This window comes from Leopardus geoffroyi, chromosome B1 (genome assembly GCF_018350155.1).
Source record: "Leopardus geoffroyi isolate Oge1 chromosome B1, O.geoffroyi_Oge1_pat1.0, whole genome shotgun sequence".
Taxonomy (NCBI): domain Eukaryota; kingdom Metazoa; phylum Chordata; class Mammalia; order Carnivora; family Felidae; genus Leopardus; species Leopardus geoffroyi.
The window spans coordinates 103,454,819-103,480,598 of NC_059327.1; the positions used below are offsets into that span (position 1 = coordinate 103,454,819).

General features: G+C 36.0%; 1 protein-coding gene across 5 annotated transcripts in view; it reads left to right on the forward strand.

Annotated features, from left to right (window-relative positions):
* Positions 1–25,780, forward strand: part of PRDM5 (PR/SET domain 5) — a 216,273-nt gene that overhangs the window by 124,046 nt on the left and 66,447 nt on the right. For all 5 annotated transcript variants that reach the window (XR_006710158.1, XM_045468690.1, XM_045468698.1 and 2 more), the window contains 3 exons: positions 10,998–11,091; positions 16,042–16,202; positions 20,241–20,334. Coding sequence is in view for 4 of the 5 variants with exons in the window: in XM_045468690.1 (XP_045324646.1) it covers positions 10,998–11,091; positions 16,042–16,202; positions 20,241–20,334 (349 nt within the window). In the remaining variant the exon portion in view is untranslated. The remainder of the gene's footprint in view (positions 1–10,997; positions 11,092–16,041; positions 16,203–20,240; positions 20,335–25,780) is intronic.

Sequence of the window (25,780 nt, forward strand, 5' to 3'; positions counted from 1 at the left end):
AAAAGCAATAAACTTTTTCTTCCATCATTATTCATTAATAGCCAGTTAAGAAACTGAAAAATAAGGATATGCAAGGAAATTAGAAAAAAAAAACATTTGAGTCAAACTGATCTTCATCCTATAGCATGACCAAGGATTATTATTTTAAATAAATTATTTTTTGGTTTCTTTGGTTATGTAACTTATTCATTTTTATTATACTGACTTCATTCATTTGGGGTCAGTTCTTCTCTTATCGTTTGGATTTGCTTGAAAAGGAAATATTATCTTTCAGTGTGATTATGGCAATGACAAACTGAAGGGGTGATTTCTATTTCTAAAACTTAATTAGTTGTTTTTATCATTTTGCCAATTATATAGTCTCAGTAGGTCAAAATTGGTTATTCCTGTCCCTAATCCATTCTGACAATTATTTGGTGTGATTACTAGTTGAATTTTTTGAATCTACTTAAGTATTGTTTATCTGGATCTAACTATATCTCTAAATAACAACTGCACAGACATTTCAGAACTAGAGGTGGCAGAAGCTAGTCAGTTAGTCTTCACCCTCCATTTTGTTCCTTATCAAATTTATTGCGGAGCAAAACCAAGATAAGGTATATAGGGCTTCCCTCCTCCTGCTGTAGGCAGGACGTCTAGATGGACTCAGTCACCTGGATCAGGAAGCTGACACTATGTTCTTGATGATGGAAATGAATACAGGGAGGTTTTGTCCTGATGAAGTTGTAAACAAGCTTCTGGGGACAGAGGTATGTCTAGTCAAATAAAAGACCTTTTCCTGACCCTTTGCATATTTTTCCAGAGATGAACTTTCAAGCCTATGAAGAACTCTAGCCCCCACACTGACCCTTTCTATATCCTTTCAGAGATGAACTTTTGAGCCTATAAACAACTCTGGTCCTACTGTCTCTTGGGATAATTCCACGAGGCCGCCTATACTAATATCTCATCCAGGGATTTCCAAACTCTGGGCCGTGGCCAGTTTTTATATCTTAAAATCAATTTATTGGGTCAAGAATAGCCATTAAAAATATGATTGAAAATATAAGGGTAAGGGCCATTTAATGAAATGATACATATGTATTTGTGCATATGTGTTTGTGTGTTGAGTTTCAGTATAAAAAGTATTTTTTTGGTCGTGGTCTGTTTGACAGATATTGCAGACCAGAGTTTGCTCATTTAAAATTTTATTAAAGCTGTTTTAAAGGAAAGAATAAATCTCTTCCTAAATAGATCATGAATTAGATTCTAAAACTATATATGGTGTAAGTTTTACACCATATATATAATATATATATATATATTATATTATATTATATATATATAATATTGCTGTATATTGCTATATATAATATATATATTATATTATATATTTTCAGAGATTTTTTATTATATATTATATATATTATATATAATAAAAAAAATCTCTGAAAATCTCTAAGAAGTGTGTCACATTATAGACTGAACAAATCACTCCATAATTTAATCACAGTTGCTTTTTCCTTCAACTTTGTACCAGGTTTCTCTTCTTCAGGTGTGCTGTAGGTGAAGTAGTGGGTGGTTCATTTACGGTGCTGTGTTGTACAAAATTACCTATTTTTGTGTTCTAGAAGCACATTCACAATGATGAGATGAGCACAATGAGACGCATGCAGGAATTGAACCTGACAGAGGGAAACAAGAGATAGAGGTTTGTCTGAAGCTTATTCAGCTAATGGCAAATCACATATCCTATTTAAATTATTTTTCTGAAGTTGATGATGAGATGTCACTATATAATTTCTTTTTGTAATATTTATTTATTTTAAGCAAGAGGGGAAGGGGCACTGAGAGGGAGACAGAGGATCTGAAGCGGGCTCTGTACTGACAAGTCTCATAGCAGTGAGCCCAATGTGGGGCTGGAACTCACAAACCGCAAGATCATGACTTGAGGCAGAGTTACTCAACCGACTGAGCCTCCCAGGTGCCCTGACACTATATAATCTCTAACAAAACCACTTGATTTTCCATATTACAGTTTAAGGTTTGAAGATAGATGCTGTACTCATTGCACTTATTGAACACATTGTTCTTTGAATGTGGCACATGTTTTCTGAATAAATAAAATCCATGAAGAGATTATCCCAAATGTAGAAGATTTAATGTGCTTAAATCGTAGTTGTAATATGAGAAGTGGTTTTTAAAAAAATGTATATTTGCAGTACATTTTGCCACATTTGCAGGGTTGCTTTTCTGAACATTCTTCCTTTCTTGACTTACGAGGGTATTAGCGGTCTAGTAACACACTGAGAAATCTTTATTATATTCATTCTGTACTAACTGAGTTTACCCAGTCTGAGCTACCTAAGTACTCTTTAAACCCTTAATTTGAACTGTTGTCATTCTGAACCCTTCTCTGGCTCTGAAGTAAATGATTGACTTGGAGTTCATTTATTACCAAATCAGTGATTTCCCCCTTTATGCTCAGACTTTAATAGAAAAACCTCCCTCCCAGCTTTATTCTACTCCCTCTACCCTCCCCATCTCCCCAGATATTAACATAGGAGCCATCAGCTAAAGATTGCCCTTTAGAGCTTCCTTCATCCCTGCTCCTTTGGCCACAGGGCCTTGCCTCCCAAACCTCTAGCCTCTGACTCTTGTCTCTGCCTTAAAGCTTCAGACTCATGCTTACTTCCTGAGCTCACCCTGGGATATCAGCTTTGCTCCCTGCTCTGCTCTTGACCAGCCCAGCCCAACCCAGTCCAGGGATTTGAACTTCCTTCCCTTGACCTGCCCAATAAAGTGCATATCCCTGACTCTCTTAAAACCACAAAGTAGGAAATATTTAAAGAGAGGAAGGTGACATTTTTTAAATGTTATTTATTTTGAGAGAGAGACAGAGAGAGAGAGAGTACATGAGCAAGCGGGGAGGCAGGGTGCAAAGAGAAGAGAGAAAGAATTCCACGCAGGCTCTGTGCTGCTCCCAGTACAGATCCCAATGCAGGGCTTGATCCCATGAACCGTGAGATCATGACCTGACCCGAAATCAAGAGTCAGACGCTTAACTGACTGAGCCACTCAAGTGCCCGTTTTTTAATTTGATTAAAAATTTTTGTCCTTTTGGGGCGCCTGGGTGGCTCAGGTCATAATCTCGTGGTTCGTGAGTTTGAGCCCCGCGCCCGGCTCTGTGCTGGAAACTCAGAGCCTGGAGCCTGCTTCAGATTCTGTGTTCCCCTCTCTCTCCACCCCACTGCTGCTTGTGCTCTCTCTCTGTCTTTCAAAAATGAATAAACATTAAAAAATTTAAAAAAATTTCTGCTCTTTTTGTGTAGTAGATATCTTAAGAAAGTAAAACCTTAAAATCATACATGGATGCATGGGTGATCAGTTGTGCAGTTTAGATTATAATCCTTGGCAGCACCTACCTTCTCCAATCCCCCACGATTCTAGTTCTCTCCCCAGTGGATACTTTTTAGGGCTTTCTCAAGTATGTTAAAGACTGCACACATTATTTGTACAAATTATTTGTTAATTATGACCACATCTTCTACTATATTCAAAGGCTAGTGATCCTAATAATTGGAGGATATTTTTTACACTGAGTAAAATACAATTTTTATTCTCAGTATAATGCCTTTGACATGCTTTGACATACTATTATGGATTGGAGTATGGAAGATTAGAAATGAGAAGGTGAGAGTTGTTTGTGTTTGGGTGGCAGAATTGGAAAGATGGGGCTTAGGAACTGGGAAAGGTGACCATTGGCTGGGGAAGAGATTCCCACGTGTTAGGTCAGATGGGAATTTTTCAGGTGAAGTGCATACCAGCCATCTCCTTCATCTCCCTAATCAAATCTTTAGCAACTTCCACATTTCCCACTGATGATTTTCTGTAAGATGTTCTTTTGGGTGAAGCTTGGAGAAAAGCACAAGGTTTTAGCTGCCCATCTGGGAGATAAGTATATTTAAATGTAAATGGTTTTATGACATAAGATATCATTCTGGAACTTACTTTGTTGGTCTAACTTTATGACTCGGAGAGTTTTTCACACGTGTTCATATACACCTGCTCATTTTTTGTAACCATTCCTGTTTTGAAGAATACTTCAGTTAACATCCTTTTACATTCAACTGTATAATTATGCCAATAGTATTGTCTAAAATAGATCTTAATTATTAAATTTATGGCTCAAATAGTAAGTTTTCTTTAAGTTTTGATTGCTCTTGCCCAACTGCCTTCAGAAAAAGCTCTACTTTCACCTAGCAGTGATTCAAGTATCCTTTTGTCTGTACCATCAACATTTGATTTCGTCAGCCTTTTTTTTTTGTTTCAGTCTGAGACTTGAAGAGTGATATTTCATTGCATTTAAGCAATGGTTAGTGAAATTGTGTTCTTTTTATAAGCTTATGTGCCATTTACATTACTTTTGAGAGATGCTTGTACGTACTCTTTATCCACTTTTCTATTGGACTGTTTGGCTGTTTTCTCATTGGTTTCTGGGAACTCTGTAGATGTTACAGATACTAATCCTTCACTAGTTGTCTTTCTACTGTTTGTCCCCATATATCAACTTGCATCTTTTGAATAAAGAAGTTTTACTTTTTTATGTTTTGAAGTATGACACGGATTATGAGTTTTATGGCTTCTGAGTATACACAGCTTCTGAGTTTTAGGACTTACTTAGAAAACTTTGTTATTCCAACACTGTGCAAACATTTATCAATGCCTGTAAAAGTTATATTAACTTCTTTTTGTTAGTATTTTAATCAATGAAGAATTTGTTTTGAGGTATGCAGTGAGATCCTGATTTATGATCACTCCTATCAGTCATACTGTTGAATGCCTCTCATGTAAAACTATGTTTGCATGTCACTCTTTTCCATTTAATCTCTGTTGTCTTGCAGTATCGTAGTACTTTAATAATTGTACTTTAAAGTGTGTTTTAATATCTATTGAACAAAAGCTCATTTTAGTTTTTCTTTTACATAATTCTTTTACATGGTGTTTTGGAAAGATTAATGTTACCAAGCAGATTTCTTTACACTGCTTCCCTTTCATCTTCTTGGAGATCAATATCATATATTAAAAAACAGCTCCTCTTCACAGAAAGTCTTCGTATATACATTTGTTTTTGTGGATGATTTGGAGCAGAATGTTTTATTCTTCCCCTCCTTGGTAGAAAGAACAGCAAACAAAAACATAGCTCATTTTCCTGTATAATTACACATTAATTCTCTACTACTGCTAAATTTCATGTTTTAAAAGCTGTTATTTAGTCATAGCATGGATATCCTTTCTTTATAGTTTTCACTTTTACTCTGCCTGAAATCCTACCAAGTTCCATTGACTTATTTCCCAGCCCAAAGGACATATTAGAAGATTAAGTGAAGGAGGAGTTACCAACAAAACAAAACAAAACAAAACAAAACAAAACAAAACAAAACAGGTTAACGATAGCTGGAAGATGTGGTGATAGCTTGTTACAGCAAAAGAAGACAAAAACTTCGAAAAGTAGACTCTGTGACTTTTAGGGCAGAGTATACAGAGAGCAAGAAGTGTGCCTATATGAACCTTCAATGCAGAGGGCAATGAATTTTGAATGATGTCAATAATCTTAGCGGACGGGTAATACAAATTTGGAAGCTAAACTAAATGAAAAAAGATAGTTATATTTTTGAAAAATAGATACTCTTCTCATAGAACAATTTGTACCACAAATCAAAACCACAATGAAATACCACTTTATACCTATCAGAATGGCTAATATCAAAAAGGTAAGAAATAACAAGTATTGGTGAGGATGTGGAGAAAAGGGAACCCTTGTGCACTGTTGGTGGGAATGTAAAGTGGTGCAACCACTGTGGAAAACAGTATGGAGGTTTTCAAAAATTAAAAATGGAAATATCATATGATTCAGTAATTCTACTACTATTTACCCGAAGAATACAAAAGCACTAATTTGAAAAGATGTATGTGTCCTTCTGTTTATTACAGATTATTTACAATAGCCCAAGGTAAGGAAGCAATCCAAGTGTCCACTGATAGATGAATAGGTAAAGAAGATGAGGTATATACATACAATGGAATATTACTGAGCTATAAAAAAGAATAAGATCTTTCCATTTGCAACAACATGGATGGACCTAGAAGGTATAATGCTAAGGGAAAGAAGTCAGGCAGAAAGACAAATACCATATGATTTCACTTACATGCAGAATCTGAAAAACAAAACAAGTGAACAATTTGTATTATACCAGCAAATTCTGTAAACCTGAATCAATGAAAACTAAAAATTTGCAAATGAGAACTATATATTATAATTAAACTATGATAAAGTGTAGTCTTTTCAGCAGAAAATAGGTTTTGAACCTAATATCCCATCTTGGATGTTTTATATTTAAAATTAGAAACTGACCCCAAACTCTGATCTTTTGAGTTTAGTTTGCATCTGTATTATGTTGAAAAATAAAGTTTTTATGATGTTTCCTGAGAATATGTCCTCTGGTGATGTTGACACTTAGATAATTGGATGGTGGCTTAAACTCATACACAGCACTCACGCGCACACACACACACACACACACACACACGCACGCAAACATTTTTCTGTCTGTGTATCTATCTATCTATCTATCTATCTATCTATCTTGTCTAGCCAAATATTTTGAATCCCATTATTTTCTTATTACCTATTAGTTTTTATCCTATTATCGTTATTATCCTATAATCTGTTAATTTCTAGGGACTTATATTTTAAGAAAACTATTTCTTATTCAACAACTGGTATTAATTTTTAGAGAGCGTAATTTTTTGTAGGATTAGAATTGGTCCATTATTGTTTATTTGTCCATTTGTAGTTTAGGTATCTGCACTTGTTTATTTTTAGATGGCCCATAAAGTTCAATGCAGAATTACCAATTTTTTTAGCCATCTTGCACAGCAAACAAGTTATTCAGTAGAGAAGCTGGTATAGTTGCTATGAGTTGTTCCATACGAGTTACAAAAATTAGGATGCCTATTTTTATTCAGAAAATTCTGCTTTACAATTCTTGTGATGTGTCTGAAAGCCACATTTTCATGAGTGAAACTACAAGTGTCTGTTATCTTGACAGTTTGTGAGGGGACATGGTTGCTGTTTCCATATATTCAAAGGGCTTTGTTGTGGAAGGGAGAGTAAATTTGTTCTGTATGGCTATAGGCTAGCTGTAATAAATGGTGGACATTGTAGAGGCAGAACTTTTAAATTAATGGTCACATCAGCTAGCCTGAAGGGTCATATGTTTGAAGCAGTATTTGTTAGAAGCATCCTTGGATAGAAATATGAGATACCATGTTTTAGCAGTACTGTAGGGGGGAGAACTCCCTGAGAGTGAGTCTGAATTGCTGCCCTCCAGGGAGGACTTCTGCAAGTCTATGATTATTCCCTCTTTGAACAAATTCCCTTTGCCCTGATCAGGGTATAAACATAATGCATCGGTGGTTGGCTCCATGGGGTAGCCATGAGGTTATGGCTTTGTACTAATGGAATTGTGGCGTTCAAGCAGTGAAAAGGTTGGGCTTAGCCACAAAAGGCTATACTTCTGTAAGAACATAACCTCAATTTTATAATCTTAACTTATCTGTGTGAAATGAGCTACTTTTTCCTGTGCTGAGCCAATTTCTTTGATATCTCTCTAGTTTCCATTCATTTTTGTGAGGAGGAGGCCCTTTAAGGAATCCAGTTATAAAGCTGACAGTAAAAATTTAATCCACAGACCTTGTAAACAGCCAGATGACACACATTTTATGCAGCTTTAGGTTTATTATATGGCCCAGTGGGATAGTAATATGCTTATGATATGCAGACTTGAGACTTCAATAACAAAACCCTTTTTTTTAGAAAAAAGAATAGTTCCAACACATATATCTCAGGAATATTTTCTCCAAATTTATTTTATCTCTAGTTATTTCCTCTGAATTTTATGATCATTTTGTTGCTTTGCACATGACCCAAAGAAGAAATACCATTTCCAATAATACCATTACTACAGAGCAATATATATTGGTGATAGTCAGTTACAATTTTTAATTGTGAATGGACCCGATGAAAATTTTATTCTGTTCTCATGAAATTAATTTTTCATTTCAGTAGCTAGAAATGTGCTAATTTGGTGATTATTGTATAAAAATTATGTTAAAAACCTGAAGCATTTTTGAGACATTAGGTGCTATAAATAGTGCAATGCATTTTCTTAACATATTTTCTCCATCTGTAACAATAATCAGACTTGGTGCATAAAAGTGTATTTTGTAATACTAGTTCATGGACTAGTTCATTTATTGTATCAGCAGATACTGGTGTCATCGGTGACTTGGCATTTAAGTGGGGGAATATTCTACAGCTGAAAGATAATACAATTAATAAGTCAGTGAAAAGTTTGACACCCTTTAGAGATGAAAAATTGAAGGACAAGACACCATTTAAGAAGCTTGATTTTATTTAGTACTTGTAAAGTATTTTATGTCTTGGAGACAGAGGTTGTCTATTCACGACAGGCAAGCGTTTCACTGCCCCCTTACTTAAATGAGTTTGAATGCATGGGTTCTCTGCTGAGACTTTGACAAGTCATGCCGTAACAACTCAGCTGGTGGTATCGATATCTTTTTGACAGAAATATTTGTTCACCTGGCTATGCACTAACAGCTTACTGCTTAAAATAGCTCTCGACTTCCGGCCATATTTAGATGTTGTGGCTTTGGTTTGGTTAATATAGGTATAAGGCATTATGCTGTCCCATTATTTCATAATCAAGTCACTAAATCCTGTCCACACACATGTTGTTTTGTCCTAGATTTAGAAAAAGAGAGAGAATTGCTTAGGGTGGAATGCCATATTTTTGGAAGAGTAAAGCAACCCTTTGTTCCAATATGTATGCTCTAAAAACAAAGGAGTTTCTTTTTGTAACAATATTATTTACTCTTTGTAGAAAATTAAAATATCAAAGAAAGGCATAAAGAAGACAACGAAAATTCTGTCAAATACCACTCTCTGCTATGAGAACCCTCCTCAGTATTTTGTAGGACATTTTCTACCCCCCATTCTACATGTGCGTGTATTCGCAATGTATGATATTCTACGTATAACGTTTTGCATTGTGCTTTTGACATCAAAATATGTTATGGGGGGTTTCCATATCAAAATAAACATATAATAGCCACACAGAATTAGTTGACCGAATGTCAGTGGCCATTTAGGAGGCTTTTTAAAAAGTTTTTGTTTATGTAAAAATTTGTCATATATTTCTGGAAAGGCAGTTGGTTAGTCAGAGTACGTGCATTTGCCGTTTTGGTAAATAGCGCCACATTGCCACTCAGAAAATTGGTATTTCCAGTTACAAGACATGAGGGCGCTTGTTCTTACCTTTTAGTCAACAATGAATAATATCCATTTCCTTCACCTTTGCCAATCTGATATACTACAGATGATTTTTTTTTAAATTTTTATTCTCTCATTGTATTCATGAGGCTTTAAATATTAACACTATATAACCTGACATCCCCAAATTTTATACACTATAATCCAGACTTGAAATATTCCACTATCTACTAGACATCTTTTAATAGTCCTTTGAACTTACCCCAAACTGAACCTCTTATCTTTAACCCAAACTTGTTTCTTGACTTGCCGTCTCACATATTAGTTAATGGCTGATTCATCCTACCATTGCTTTGGTCACAATCTTGGAGGCACATTTGATTCTTCTTTTCTGTGTCTCATGCTTCCAATCCAAGTGTCTCCACAAAACCTGTTAACTTTTATAATGCATCCAGAATCCTACTGCTTCTCTTTACATTGGTGGCTACCACCATGACATAGATCTTAATTATTTCCTGCTTGGTTGATTGCTCTTTCTTCTCTGGTTTCTCTGCTTTTCCTTGTCCTCCTATATATCCCCTTCTCAACACAGCCACCTTAGCATCCTATTAAATGTCAGGCGAATCATGCCACTCATCTGCTCAAAACTCATTTGAGATTTTTTTCTCTCTCAGTAAAAGACAAAACTCCTGCAGTGGCCAACCAGGCCCTACATGATTTGCTTCTCTTTCCCATTATTTCCCCATTTTTTTCTGACCCCGTCTCCCCACTTCCATGCCTTTTCCACCTGCTCCAACCACACTGGCCTCCATGGTGTTTTCTGCCCAGATCACTCAGAGGGAGGCTTGCTCTTGCTCCCTCACTTCCATTAGGTCTTCTCTCAAGTCGCCTTCTTGGCTGTAATTTCTTTGACCACTGTTCAAAATTGCTACCCCATTCTTTGAAACTTTCGCTGTCCTCTTTCTTTCTTTCTTTCTTTCTTTCTCTCTTTCTCTCTTTCTCTCTTTCTTTCTCTCTGTAATATGTATTTCATATTTTATCATTTGTTAATTGTCCTCTCCCAGCTAGTGTAAGAGCTCCATGATAGCAGGGACTTCGTCTTTTGTTTTTACTGCTGTATCCCCAGTGTGTAAAGTAGGACTGTCCCATAGCAGCATGAAGTGCATAGCATAGACTGGGCACAAAATAAATGATGGATGAAATTTCCCTGCAAACAAGGGGAGAGGGACAGAGGGAGGGAGAGAGAGAGAGAAAGAGAGAAAAAGAGAGAGAGAGAGGGAAAGAGAGAGAAAGAGAGAGAATCCCAAGCAGGCTCCATGCGCAGAGCACAGCCAAATGAGGACTCAATCCCATGACTCTGGGGTCATGATCTGAGCCAAAACCAAGAGTCAGACCTTGACTGACTGAGTCACCCAGGTGCCCCAATTTCCCTTATTATTTCTCAAATTGATAATTAATGTGAGAATTTAAAAATACAGTTGTTTTTTTACCATGCATGTAGCAAATTTGTGTTTACAATTTTATGTTGAAAGAACGTCACCAGAAGAAACAAGATATTGTCTACCTACCCTTTCCTCTTTCATACCATGGATATAGGCTCGCAGTTATTGTCATGACTAGATGATTCTAGATCCTCCTAACTCACAGTTTCTTTCATGTGCAGACCCATTCTGAAGAGAGACCATTCCAGTGTGAGGAATGTAAAGCTTTGTTCCGGACCCCGTTTTCTTTGCAGAGACACCTTCTCATACATAACAGTAAGTCAAAATGCAAGCAGTTGAGGACAAAATGAATTCTCTCAAACTTTGCCCTTACAACTTTTGAGAATGTAGGCATCACAGAAGTGGACCCATGTGTAGTTTAAAAGGCTGGTAATTCTGCCTTTCAGTTCTCTTTCCTTTATCCTTGCTTTATTTTTCCACATTAAATCATTTTATGAGACATTTTATTTGTGTCATTTCTTCCCACTATATAAAGTTTGTATATAAAATCGTTTCTTATGTTCGGCAAGGTATCTTTGAAATTTGTTCTGAAATAGACATTCTTGTTCCCTTTCAAATATAATGATTAAGGAAACGTGTCTGACCCTTTAAAACATGCGAATGTCTGGCGTGATTTTATTAGCTCACGGACTCTTTTAAAGTTGGAAAGGACCAAAATACAAATCTAATGTAACCTGTTGATTGTTGGGGAGCAGAGAAAAATGAGACTCAGAGAAACACGGTGACAAATGCATCTGGAGGTCACATATGGGTTCCAATAGTCACGTGCTTTTCCTACTTCTCTCTACACCGCCTCTGATTTCTTACTTCTTTTAGCAGGAGCACTGCTTTTCCTTGGGGTTAAGTTATACACATGCATACCATGCAAACTGGTAAGGCAGTTCCACTCAGAGCTATTTTTAGAATACTAAACCTTTTATACTCACATCGCTGAAGGACACTTTATTACAGCACTTTATTTCAGAGAAAATGTTATTGCTAAGTTGAGTTTTAAAGTGGGTTCTGTGTTCAGATATGGAAGTAACTAGACATTTGCTATGTTACTGTATCTAAAATTAAAGAAAAATGGCATAACATAAGTAATATTTGTATTTATTGCTTTTGAGTTGTTTAATCAGTAGAACATCTTCTGAAACAAAGTTACTACTGCTGATTACATTTTTTTTTCTCTTTTTTTTTTTTTTTTTCTCTTTTTTTTTTTTTTTTCAACGTTTATTTATTTTTGGGACAGAGAGAGACAGAGCATGAACGGGGGAGGGGCAGAGAGAGAGGGAGACACAGAATCGGAAACAGGCTCCAGGCTCTGAGCCATCAGCCCAGAGCCTGACGCGGGGCTCGAACTCACGGACCGCGAGATCGTGACCTGGCTGAAGTCGGACGCTTAACCGACTGCGCCACCCAGGCGCCCCTCTGATTACATTTTTAATATGTCTGAGGAAAGCAAAACAATTAATCAGTTATGACAACATTAGAGATAAGATAGTATCTTGGAAGACATTTTCTCTGATTGAGTAGATGTATCTAACATTCAAAATAACAAAGATATTAAAGTTTTTTAAAATACTGAGCGGTAATGATTGTGATAAAATACATCTTTTCCTACAGAAAAGAGTGTTGTGGTCTTGTGCCATTCTGCATTTTACGTTACAGTTCTGGAGAATTTGTTAACACCACTTTTTATTTTCTTACTAAGGACAGCCATGCATTTAAGGAATAAAATTTGTCATGTAGCATATTTTCATTCCATTTCACTGTCATTGACTAAGAAAAACAATCATTGTGAAGTGAATGGATTTTAGTTTAGTTTATTTTAGTTTAGTTTTAGTTTTTAAATGTTTGTTTGTTTGTTTGTTTGTTTTGATGGAGAGAGTGACTGCATACGAGTGGGTGAGGGGTAGAGAGAGAGAGAGAATCCCAAGCAGGCTCCCTGCACAGAGCCTAACATGGGGCTTCGTCTCAGACAATGTGAGATCATGACCTGAGCCGAATTCAAGAGTCAGATGCTTCACTGACTGAGCCACCCAGGCGCCCCTGAGGTGAATGGATTTAGAGTAGGGATTGAGACAAGGGAACCTCATTCATACTATTAAGACTTATGTGGGGGGCGCCTGGGTGGCTCAGTCAGTTAAGCCTCTGACTTCGGCTCAGGTCATGATCTCCCGGCTTCTGAGTTTGAGCTCCATGTTGGGCTCTGTGCTGACAGCTCAGAGCCTGGAGCCTGGTTTGAATTTTGTGTCTCCCTCTCTCCCTGCCCTTCCCCTGCTCACGCTCTCTCTCTCTCTCTCTCTCTCTTTCAAAAATAAATAAACATTAAAAAAACACTTCTGTGGTCAAATTTACCCTTATGCTCAGGAAATTTTTCCTTGGGTAAATAAAATTTTCAATAACAGCAAGGAGTTTTTAATATAAGGCATCTATTACTTTCTATTTCAGCTGATCGGTTCTCATAAACCTGAGACATGGGATTGAAGTGGCAAGTGTAGACTGTGCTTGCACATTCTGTATTTAATATAATGTTGATCAGCACATTAATCAAAGGCTTTATGATGCTGTACCAAGACTGGGAAATCAGTTTTGTAATTGTGTAAGTAGGCTATTGCAGGTAAAGTTAAATATCAGATAAGACCAGTGAGGATGGAGAAGACCAGAAGTGGGCAAAATGGGACAAAATATGAAAGGTGATCTTGCACAATATGAAAATTAAAACCTCTTTAACTCAAAACATGAAGATCACCATAGAAACTTATATCAGCAGGGGCACCTGGGTGGCTCAGTTGGTTAAGCATCCGACTTCGGCTCAGGTCATGATCTCACGGTTTGTGAGTTCGAGCCCCATGTTGGGCTCTGTGCTCAGAGCTCAGAGCCTGGGTCCTTGCTTTAGATTCTGTGTCTCCTTCTCTCTCTGCCTCTCCCCTGCTCATGCTGTCTCTCTCTCTCTCTCTCAAAAATAGATAAACATTAAAAAAAAATTTTTAAAGAAACTTATATCAGCCTTCTGGCTCAAAATGTAAAGAATAACTTGTAATTATTATTTTGGAAATTATTGCTATTTTCTAACGCACTGAAAACCAAAAAACAGCTACCTTGATAGCTACCTTCTTGGTTTTAAGATAGGGAAAATCCTATCTTTAATCATAGCTTTATTTCTTTAAGGCAAAGAAATCTGATAACATCAGATAAAATCTCATCAGAATTTTTAAAATTCTGGTAAGTTTATAACAAAAAAATCTGGAATTAAAATGTGAAAGAAGAAAGGTAAAAGCTCCCTTGGTATAGCTTGATGAGGTTTTGGCATAGGAATTAATATATGTATTTTTTAATTTTACGTTAAAAAATTTTTTTTTATTATTTTTTGAGAGAGTAGATGAGATAGAGAACACAAGTAGGAGGAGGGGCAGAGACAGAGAGGAAGACACAGAATCTGAAGCAGGTGCCAGGCTCTGAGCTGTCAGCACAAAGGCCAATGTGTGGCTCAAACTCACGAACCACCAGATCATGACTTCAGCCCAAGTCAGACGCTTAACTGACTGAGCCACCCAGGCACTCTGGAATCAATACTTTGTTTCATGTGATAGTTTAATAGAAATGCTTTGAAGGAGAAATCTTGGAGGATTGCTTTGTTTTGTTTTTTTGGTATGTTTTTTTAAAATTTCTTTTTATTCCTGAGTTGATTTGCTATTATTTATAATCTTATGTCAATTGATATTTTCTTTTACTCTCACTGGTTATAAATAAAGTATTTAAATAAGTTTAATATAGAAGATATATAAAGACAAACTAGGTTACAATAATAACAAAAATTCACAAAGGTAACATAAACAGAGCTTTAAGAATCTACACAATTCATGCATGGTTTGGATGTGACTGTACCAAGCATTAGATTTTAACAAGACTATCAGAGATTTTAACATAAAGAGCTATAATTCTGTTTGAAAAGGATAATTTGTCTTTTTCTTTTTTTTTCTCTTTTCCTTCTTTTTGTCCCTCCTTCCTTAAATTTGGTATGAAGAAATAATAGGATCTTCACATTTCTAAATTTATGCTAGTTATAATGGAGGGAAGTTTTATATAAGAGTTTAGTTCAAATTGAGGTAATCTCTTATTTAGATGTAGTAAGTTACCTGTATATTTTGTCTCATAGTTGAACATAATATGTGACTCTGTGCTAATACAGTTGTTCTCTACAAAGGGAGAATATATTCAACTTCTAGTGTGTCTTATTTGTATAACTATGTGCTATTCAAATTTTGTAACTTTCTGAGAGATAAAACTGTCTTCTAATTGTGCACATAGATCACTGAAAATGTACTTAAAGTAGGCCACTAGAGTTTGACATGTTTGTTATGAAGACCTACAAGGATAGAGAGCATTATATGAAAGTTTAAAAAATACCACATGCCCCTTAAACATAGTTTCTGGAGTTGCTTTCCCTGCCGGCCTAGGCTCCAGAATAAGAAGAAGGTGAAAATGCTCACAGGTACCCAGGGGCTCCAGAAAAGGAGAGTTGCTCCATTCCAACTGGCTCTCTGAGAGGTAGCCCCCGAAACTGTCTGAGAACCTGGGAGTTGAAACCTTTCCCCAGGTGTTTCACAGCAGACCAAGAACCTGTGTTAGGGAGACTGTAGTCCAGGTTCCTGGGACAGTGCTGAGAAAGGAAGGGGTGTTGTAGCCCTCTCCTGTCCTAGAAGGGGGCTGGCTCTGACCCATTTCTGTGTGCCCTCAGGGGCGTCCCGCCCCAGCTTGCTACCCATGACCCTGTTTGACCTGTGCCCTGTCCCCTAAAAAGGCCACAAGGGTTGTGGTGGGAGTGAGGGACAAAGGCACCTTATCTCTTTAGCTTGACAGAAGCCTTTTGTCACCACAAGAACCTACTTGCCTCAAACCTGAGCCCCTGCTCTAGAAATACCTACCTTTAAAGAAAGTTCATGGTACCTTTAGAAAATTCGCTATGTCAGTCTCCACATTTTCCAATTAAATAGACTGAGAACCTAAGAAAGTTAAAGGACTTCCCACTGGTCACATAGTGAATTAGCATATATGGAATCAAAATATTTCATAAAAAACTACCTTTTCTGGTTATGATAAATTGTTAGTAATACAGCTAAGTTTTTGAAGAAAACAACACTAAATCTGGTACCTCTGAGGGGCAGTTAACAACACCCTGCTCATCTGATGTTTCTCTTATTTGACTGTTTCGTTTCTAAGGTGAGAGGACTTTCAAATGCCATCACTGTGATGCTACCTTTAAAAGGAAGGATACTTTAAATGTTCATGTCCAGGTGGTCCATGAAAGACACAAGAAATACAGATGTGAGCTATGTAATAAGGCATTTGTTACACCCTCAGTGCTTAGAAGTCACAAGAAAGTAAGTAGAAGCCTTCCCTGAGTTGAATGGATTACATATTTCAGCTATATGGGCATGTATGCTCATTATCATGTGATAATCAATTTAATTTTAATTAATCAATATATGACTCAAAATGACACATAAGGGATGCATGATTTATATGAACTCTTCAGAAACTGTTCTATTTACTTTTTCAGAAGAGTTATATAAATTTGTATGAAGGTGAACCTAGATTTAGGTATGGATTCTGCACTGCCCTGAGCTATGGTGATACATGGGTCATACAAAATACTCGATGAGTGGAAACTTGTCAATTTTTGTGCATTTTTGGATGAATATAGGGTTTTTTTTTAAACGAGTAGTGCCATAATTTTATTTTTCAAAGCTAATTCAGATATTTATTTACAAGTTATTAGGCTGAGCTCTTCCAGGACTGGAATGGTTCTTTTTCATCTTGCATCCTGGGATCTAGGGAAGTTCCTGGTACAGAAGAGGGACTTGATAAGAATTTACTTAACTCAAATAAAATGATGTTCTTATGGTGATTTGGAGGTTATCTTTTTTATATGATGCTTATTACCTTAAGCAAATCACAAGGTTACTTTTATTTGTTTTATAAGTATACTTTAAGTATATTTTCAAAACTAGCAATATTCATAAGTGTACCAAACACAGTTACAGTTTTTAATGTTGACATTAGAAATGAGTCTGAAGTGTAATAGGTTCTGCTATTTAGCGTGTACTCTGAGTGAATGTGAGGAAGTGACTCATGCTTCAGTGTGACTTTTATTTTGGTACCTATCCTCAATATAGCTGTTTCAAAAGGACTCACTTGAGGAACTTTCTTTTCCTGTTTCTTTAATATAATGATATTGTCCTCTTTTTTGAATTTCTGAATAAGATAATCTTTTAACTATCTTTGCTTGAATTACTTTTGTGCATGAATTTAATAAATTTGTATTGTGTTTTAATAAATGTGGGAAAAAATAGTTTTCAAGAGAGATATAGTTTGTGATCACAGATTGTCATACAGTACATTTTGCAGAGCATTGTTCATTTTTGTCTCGTACATTCATCCAGTATTGTTCACATAGTGACCTGTTTCCAATGCCTTTTTATCTGTATTTAACATATTTTAGTATTGTACCTTAAATGTCTTTTAAAACCAGCTAACCACTGGCACCTGGGTGGCTCAGTCGATTAAGCATCTTACTTCGACTCAGGTCATGATCTCATGGTCTGAGAGTTTGAGCCCCACATCAGTGTCTGTGCTCAGAGCCTGGAGCCTCCTTTGGATATTGTGTCTCCCTCACTCTTTGCCCTTCCCCACTCATGCTCTGTCTCTCGCTCTCTCAAAAATAAATATTAAAAAAAAAATTAAGGGCACCTGAGTGGCTCAGTCAGTTAAGCATCCAACTTCGGCTCAGATCATGATCTCACAGTTCTTGGGTTCGAGCCCCGCATCAGGCTCTGTGCTGACAGCTCAGAGCCTGGAGCCTGCTTTGGATTCTGTGTCTCCCCCTCTTTCTTCCCCTCCCATGCTCATGCTCTCTCTCTGTTTCTCAATAATAAATAAATGTTTAAAAAAATTTAAAAAAATTAAACGATTTAACAAAATTCTGTTCCTAATAAGATATATTTTTGAATTAAACCAAAGGAACATTTTAATTCTTTTCATTAATATTGACTTAATGTTGTTTAGTTTGAAACTTATACCATTGACAAGTAACTTAGGTTATATAAATGAACAATGAAATACTTATGTAGCAGGAAGAGAAGTTCCGTGGATTTTATAAGATACTATAAATAAATTGGTAGTTGCCTGCTTGGAATAATCCAATGTTGTAATAATAGATGTATACAATATCTAAACAACCTTACGCTAATCAAGAAAAAATTGTTGTATTTTGCTCCTCTGTCAGGGAACGAGAAGAATATAGGTCTGCTATATGTTAAAATGTTATACCATTTCCTTTAAAATGAGCCATAATGTGAACCATGGGAGTAACAGCTCTTACTCTGAAGAATGTATAACTGTTTTGTATAAGAAGTTGTAGTGAAAATGGAAAGTTAAGTGCCTGCCAAGTGCAGAATCAAGGAGATGTCTGTGGTAGCTGGTGTCATTGGCTAGTATGGCAGTTGGTTAGACTGTATTTCTCAAACTTGATTATAATATAAATAATTTTCGGTGGAAAAATATTTAAAAAGACACTGATGTTGACTAAGATATTTAGTTTATAGCTCTTTAAAAATTACATATACAATAGTTGATATACAAGTATAGATTATAATTCAAATATGAAAATTTTCAAATTACATATCAATAAGGCTATGAAACTAATTATATTAAAGTGAACAATTAATTTAATATGGAAGATGAGAATGTTTTGCTACATTGGTGCTTTTTTGAGATTATCAGGTGATGAGGTAACTGCCCTACCCCTTTTTCTATCCCAGGCAGTGTGTCCCTTCTGGTAACACATCATTAAAAAATATATTTTTAATGTTTATTTGTTTTTGAGAGAGGGATAGAGCACAACTGGGGAAGGAACAGAGAGAGAGAGAGAGAGAGAGAGAGAGAGAGAGAGAAACAGAATCTGAAGCAGGCTCCAGGCTCTGAGGTATCAGCACAGAGCCTGCTGTGGGGCTTGAACCCATGAACTGGGAGATCATGACCTGAGCCGAAGTCAGACACCTTAACCGACTGAGCCACTCAGACACCCCCATTTTTTTTAAAAAAATTTTAATGTTTGTTTATTTTTGAAAGAGAGAGAGAAAGAGTGTGAGCAGGGGAGGGACAGAGAGAGACAGAAACACAGAATCCGAAGCAGGCTCTAGGCTCTGAGCTGTCAGCACAGAGCCCAATATGGGGCTTGAATTCATGAGCTGTGAGATCGTGACCTGAGCCTAAGTTGGACATTTAACCAACGGAGCTACTCAGGAACCCCAAAGATGCCCCCATTTTTCAAAAACCTTTCCTATTCTTTTTATATTAGCCCATGGCGATTCAAAGAATAATAATAATAATAATACGTGCCAGTAATTTGCACAAAAACTAATACAAACACAAGTCCTGGAAACTCTGTTTTATGGTGGTAACCCAGGTGATCCACTGTCTGCTTTTATTGATTTGTAGGTCATCATTGAAATTAAAAAAAAATAGTTTCATTGAGAATGTGCAGATATCCGAAGTAATTTCCTCCTTCTCCCTTCTTTGTCCCTTCTCCTAAGTTTAAAAAGTAATGGGACTTGAAATAGCTCTGACCCCTCAATTATTGGAACAATCTTTTTGATGCTGGTAGAATAGCTGGTATCCTGATGAGATTGTGAGACAAGTTTTAAAAGCTCCATCTGCCTCCTCTTTTTGGAGAGGTCACTCTTTTCTTTGAACTCTCTAACATTCTGTCAAAATTCACTTTTGATGATACATATTCATCTTTCTTTGTATGATTGTTTTTATGCCAAGATTAAAGGTATGTTGAGAGCAAGGATGTTCTTTCAAACTGCTCAATTAACACCTGCTGATTTAAAGATCAAACCAGATTTATATTTCTTTTTGCTTTGCAGTAAAATGAATCCAGTCAGACAAGCATAATGCAAGTAACAGATTACTTTACTGAGATTAATTTTGTCCTCAAGAGCTAAATACACACAAAGAATGTGAAAAATGCTTCTAAGGAAGTATTTCTTGGCAGCAGTCAAGGGCAGCCGTAACCCCATTTTGATTATGTGGTTTTACCAGCATATACTGGTTTTGTATAACTTAATCATTTTTACTTGGGGGCTCCATGAAGGCTTAAAAAGTAAACTGTAGAATTATTTTCAAATTAACACTAATGCATGATTCTAAAGTTTGGTTTTTGTTTTTTTTTTTTTTCTTTTTTTGAAGCAGTGGGAACACCCATGATAAATTGTTTAAAATCTCATTGTGATATTAAATCATTTTAATGAAACATAATCCTGGAAAAAAAGGATTTACCATTGTCAGAGGCATTTCATCATTTTTACCTAATTCTTTATATTTATCTTTAACTCTTTTTATTCCTTTCGCTTTAGACCCATACTGGAGAAAAGGAGAAAATCTGCCCATATTGTGGCCAGAAATTTGCCAGCAGTGGTACACTGAGAGTTCATATCCGTAGCCACACAGGTATGTAGATTATAATTGGTAATAAAAACAGCTTAAAGAAATATAATTCTTTTAAGACAAGGAATATTGTAATATTATATCCCCGATTAATAACTAATCTTAGCTGTTTTCTCTGCTTTAAAATTTTATAGAATCCAGTTCCTTACTCTCGGAAAATTTTAAATAAGTTTACTTTCCCGGGGCACCTGGGTGGCTCAGTTGGTTGAGCATCCGACTCCGGCTCAGGTCATGATCTTGCAGCCTGTGAGTTCGAGCCCTGCGTTGGGCTCTGTGCTGACAGCTTAGAGCCTGGAGCCTGCTTCGGATTCTGTGTCTCCCTCTCTCTCTGCCCCTCCCCTGCTCATGATCTGTCTCTCTCTCTGTCAAAAATAAATAAACATTAAAAAAAATTTTTTTAATAAGTTTACTTTCCCAAACTAAGTTAAATATCTGAAATAGAAATACTTTAGCTAATGTTTGGTTGTGATGTAATTGTGACTTACTTTATATTCTATTCTAATGGATGGGGTAGGGAATAGCAGTTTTACGTTTTATAGAAGGCTCAGGGCCTCCTCTTAAAATTCCTTCCTATAACTGACTTCAGATGTGGCCTTTTTAAATTCAAAAAGTCCTTGGAATATTGTTTGAATGCTGTAGGATTTTATTGAAAAAAGGTGAGGCAACCATAATATCCATTATGTCATGGATTGCTTCCTAAAGAGTTGTCTTTATTTCTTATGACTTTTTGTGCAATTTCTCCCATGGAGGAGGGTTATGCCCTAGTGAAGGCTGTATAAACAACTAAATATTCTTTTTTATATTTTTAAATGAAGTATAGTTGACATATAATATTAGTTTCATGTATATAACATAGTGATTTGATAATTATATACATCACAAAAAGCTCACCATAAGTATAGGATAAGTCTAGTTACCATCTGTCACCATACAAAGTTATTACAATATTATTGACTATATTCCCTATGCTGTACTTTTCATCCCCGTGACTTATTTTATAACTGAAAGTTTGTACCCCTTAATCTCCTTTACCAATTTCACCCTCCCCCCCCCCCCTGCTGCTTTCTCCTCTGGCAACCACTAGTTTGTTCTCTATATTTGTAAGCCTGTTTCTCTTTTTGTTGCTATTGTTAGTATTTGTTTATTTGTTTGTTCATTTGTTTTGTTTTTCAGATCCCACAAACAAGTGAAATAATATGGTATTTGTCTTTTTGTAATTTACTTCACTTAGCATAATACGCTCTAGATCCATCCATGTTGTTGTGAATGGCAAGATGTCATTCTTTTTTATGGCTAAGTAATATTCCATCATGTATTTATACTATGTTTTCTTTATCCCATTTATCTATCAATAGATACTTATATTGCCTTCATGTCTTGACTCCTATAAATAAAGCTGCAAGAAATGTAGAGGGGCATACATCTTTTTGAGTTAGTGTTTTTATTTTCTTTGGGTAAATACCTAGAAGTGGAATTACTGGATTGTATGGTACTTGTATTTTTAATTTTTTGAGGAACCTCCATACGGTTTTCAAGAGTGGCTTCCTCAATTTACATTTTCACCGACAGTGTACTAGGGCCCCCCTTTGTCCACATTCTTACCACTATTTGGTTATTTCTAGTTTTTTTGTTACTAGCCATTCTTAATGATGTGAGATGTTATCTCTTTGTGTTTTTGATTTACGTTTCCCTAATGCTTAATGATGTTCAGCATGAAGTCATGTGTCTGTTGGCCATCTGTATGTCTTCTTTGGAAAAGTGTCTATTCAGGTCCTCTGCACATTTCTTTTAGTGGATTATTTATTCTTTGGGTCTTAGTTGTATGAGTTCTGTATATTCCCTTACTGGATATATCATTTGCAAATATCTTTAAACAATTAAATATTCTTGAAAGAACCTTGTCTGGATTTTCTCTCTTAAGTAGAGAAGTACTTGAAAAGACTGGAAAAAAATACTCTTAATATTGATAGTCAGACTATTGTACATGAATCTTAATGGTTTTCAGTAGTGAGACTGTATGTGGTAAACTATTTAGCTAGATTACATTGCTGAAGATTCCTATTCAAGAACCATAGTATTTGACTTTATCAGTGTGTTCCCAGCACCTGGTGCAGTGTCTATCTCAGTAACTGTCTTGCGGATGAGGAAATGTTAGTTTACATAGGCTAAAGAATCAATAGTACAATATTATACATAGGTGGAGGAAAGAATAGCAGTGGAACATAATTTCTTATTCTGGAAATTATTTGGCTAAAGCTAAAACACAGAATATCAAAGTAGTATTTGTTATCTTAGAGTACCCTCTTTTTTTATTTTTAATTTTTTTTAATGTTTATTTATTTTTGACAGAGACAGAGACAGAATGCGAGTGGGTTAGGGGCAGAGAGAGAAGGAGACACAGAAGCAGAAGCAGGCTCCAGGCTCTGAGCTGTCAGCACAGAGCCCGATGCGGGGCTCGAACTCACGAGCTGTGAGATCATAACCTGAGCCAAAGTTGGACGCTCAACCGACTGAGCCACCCAGGCGCCCCTAGAGTACCCTCTTAAATACTATTAAATGAAACCATAACCAAGAACATATCAAACAGTATACATAATGGCTATGAATAATGGGTGCCCTAAAGAGAGGAGGTCTTCTTGCTTAGAAGTATCTAGGGAAAGTGAAGTTTTGGGGACAAACCAGAAGCAGAGAACAACAAAAAGAAAAGAAGAGAGAAGCAAAAGACAGGAGCAGAGAATCACACTGAAGGCAGGTGGACTTAAAATTATGCCAGAGACTTAGCACCATGTCCTGATTGTACAGAAAAAGCAAGTGATTGATATAATTTCGTATAATTTTCTCCTTTTCTTAGGTTTCCTTCTTACAGGATATCATGAGAATTTTATGTTCAGTAGCTTTTCCTTTCCTGTCAAGTTTTTCAAGATCCTAAATCATTGAATATGCTGAAGCTTTAATAATTTATAAACATAATCTTGATTGACTATTGATAAGGAGCTAATTTACTATCATGTTGTCTGGCATAAATAATCATGGGATTTTCTTAATGTATTACCTTTGGAAAAATGCATTTTCAATGGGAAAAAACGTGTTTAGGTCCCTCTGTTTCTGATTAACCTGGCCTTATTTTTAATAAATGTTTAATGGAGAACTTGGTTGGAAAAATTATTTTTGGCGGTGTTTTGAATTCTGAACTATTAGTTTTTCATTAATTTCTTTCTTGAAATTAAACCATGATGGGCTCCAAGATAACCTTTCAAAATTTAATATACCTTTATCAAAACTTGTCCTTGGCTTTTTAAATTATTATTATCTTCCTTGTTGGGCATACACCCAAAGTATGCATGATTTCTAAGTCTAAAAAAGAGATTATAGGCAGTAAATTTTGTTAAAAAAAAGAATATTGTCCCATTCCTTAAAGAGCTGTTGATAGTAGCAAAATAAATGGAAATAGAGCCTTCAAATCCAACATTGAAGAGATTGGTTAAATAAATTATGATACATCTATAAATTGGAATATTCTGTAAGGAATAAAAAATATTACATATTATATTATTTGTTAACATGAAAAAAATAAGCAATGTAAGTTACAAAACCAAAATGATGTATTTTTGTAAGGATAAAACATTTCTATATAAAGGTACTAGAGTTAAATACTAAATTATTAGCTGTGGTTATTTCTTTGTGTTGCACACATGGGCAGTTTGAATTTTCTTCATGATTTTCTGTGTTTTCTAATTTTTATATACTAAGCTTCTTATATAATAAAATATTTAAAGTATATTAACATTATGATTATGCAGGTAACAACTATTATTAGATTCATGCTAAATTATTAAGGTGTGACAGGTTTCTGCATCTTATTCTCAAAAGGGCCAGCAAAAAGTGTAAAAACTGTATTTTTTTTTTTTTCAACGTTTATTTATTTTTGGGACAGAGAGAGACAGAGCATGAACGGGGGAGGGGCAGAGAGAGAGGGAGACACAGAATCGGAAACAGGCTCCAGGCTCTGAGCCATCAGCCCAGAGCCTGACGCGGGGCTCGAACTCACGGACCGCAAGATCGTGACCTGGCTGAAGTCGGATGCCCAACCGACTGCGCCACCCAGGCGCCCCAAAAACTGTATGTTTTAAAAAGGAAAAAATGAGAAAGCAAATATGGTGACATGAAAACCTAAGTGAGGGCTATAGTGCCTACTATACGATTTTTCCATTTTTCTCATGTTTCAAAATTTTCATAGTTAAAAGTGGGAGTGTCTTATTCCAATGAGAACAACTGAGTGGATACAGATGGTGGCTCAGAACATCCAGCTTCATAGCTTACATCTTGTTCACATCTCCCTCAGAGCCTAGTTCCTTCAACAGGAAGACTTCTAGTCTTTAAATATAAACAGACTTTCTGTTGTTTTGTTTTGTTGCTTATAGTAGTGCTGCTCAGAGAAAACTCAGATTCTTCTGAAAAAGCAGAGTTTTATCACTTCATGCCTAGTCATCTTGAAAAAGGAATTCCATGAAATTTGCTATTGGCATACAGGGCTTTTAGAAGCTTTAAAAAACAATACAGTGGAAAATACATATATTCTTTCCCAAAGAAGGCTTAAAGAGATGGTGAGGCTTACCCAGTTATTGTAGTGGTTTCCCCTTACTTTGTGCAAAGTGACTGCCCCTTATTTCATGGAACTCATCAACTACCAGTTCTTTTCCCATTTGACATCCCGGGCTCCCTTATTGGGCTTCGTTTGCTTTCCAATGAAATGTAACTTTCTCTGTGATATATTACCTGACCATCCCCTACCCTCCAAGATAGGTTGGCATGCTCTATCTTATACCGCTCTCAACACCGCATGCTTCCAAATACTCATACTTCTTCAGCCATCTGTAGATTCTCTGTTCTCTTAGAGCTGTGCTCATATCTGATAACTTATTTGTTTACTATTCAAAGAACTGCCTGGCATAGAGAAAGAACTTAGTGAATGCCTCTTGAATAAAGGAATCTACAAATAGATTGCAGTTCCTGTGGGATAGTGGAAAGCATGTTGGCTTCATGTTGAAAAATCCTGGATTTGAATCTAAATTTAACTGACTATAAAATCACTTTTTCATAAAATAACATAAAAATTGTGGCAGTCACCTCAGGAAATGCTAGAATCAAAGAATTAATCACTAAATTCCCTAATCTATTAGCCAGTCCCACCTCAATATAAATTTGGGCCCTTTGCTCTCCTTTCCATTCTTTACCTCATGGCTTCATCATGTAATTGGTTGGAAACAATTGTACAACAAATAATAGTTAACAACATAGTTTAAGATTTAGCTCACCAATATATAAAAAATTACAGTGCTTAAATGAAGAAATAAAGAACCATATTTGGCCAACCAACACTAAAAACTTACTATGACTCCTTTTAACTTGGAATTGCCTAGTTTTAAACATTCTTATTAGAAAAGGTAAA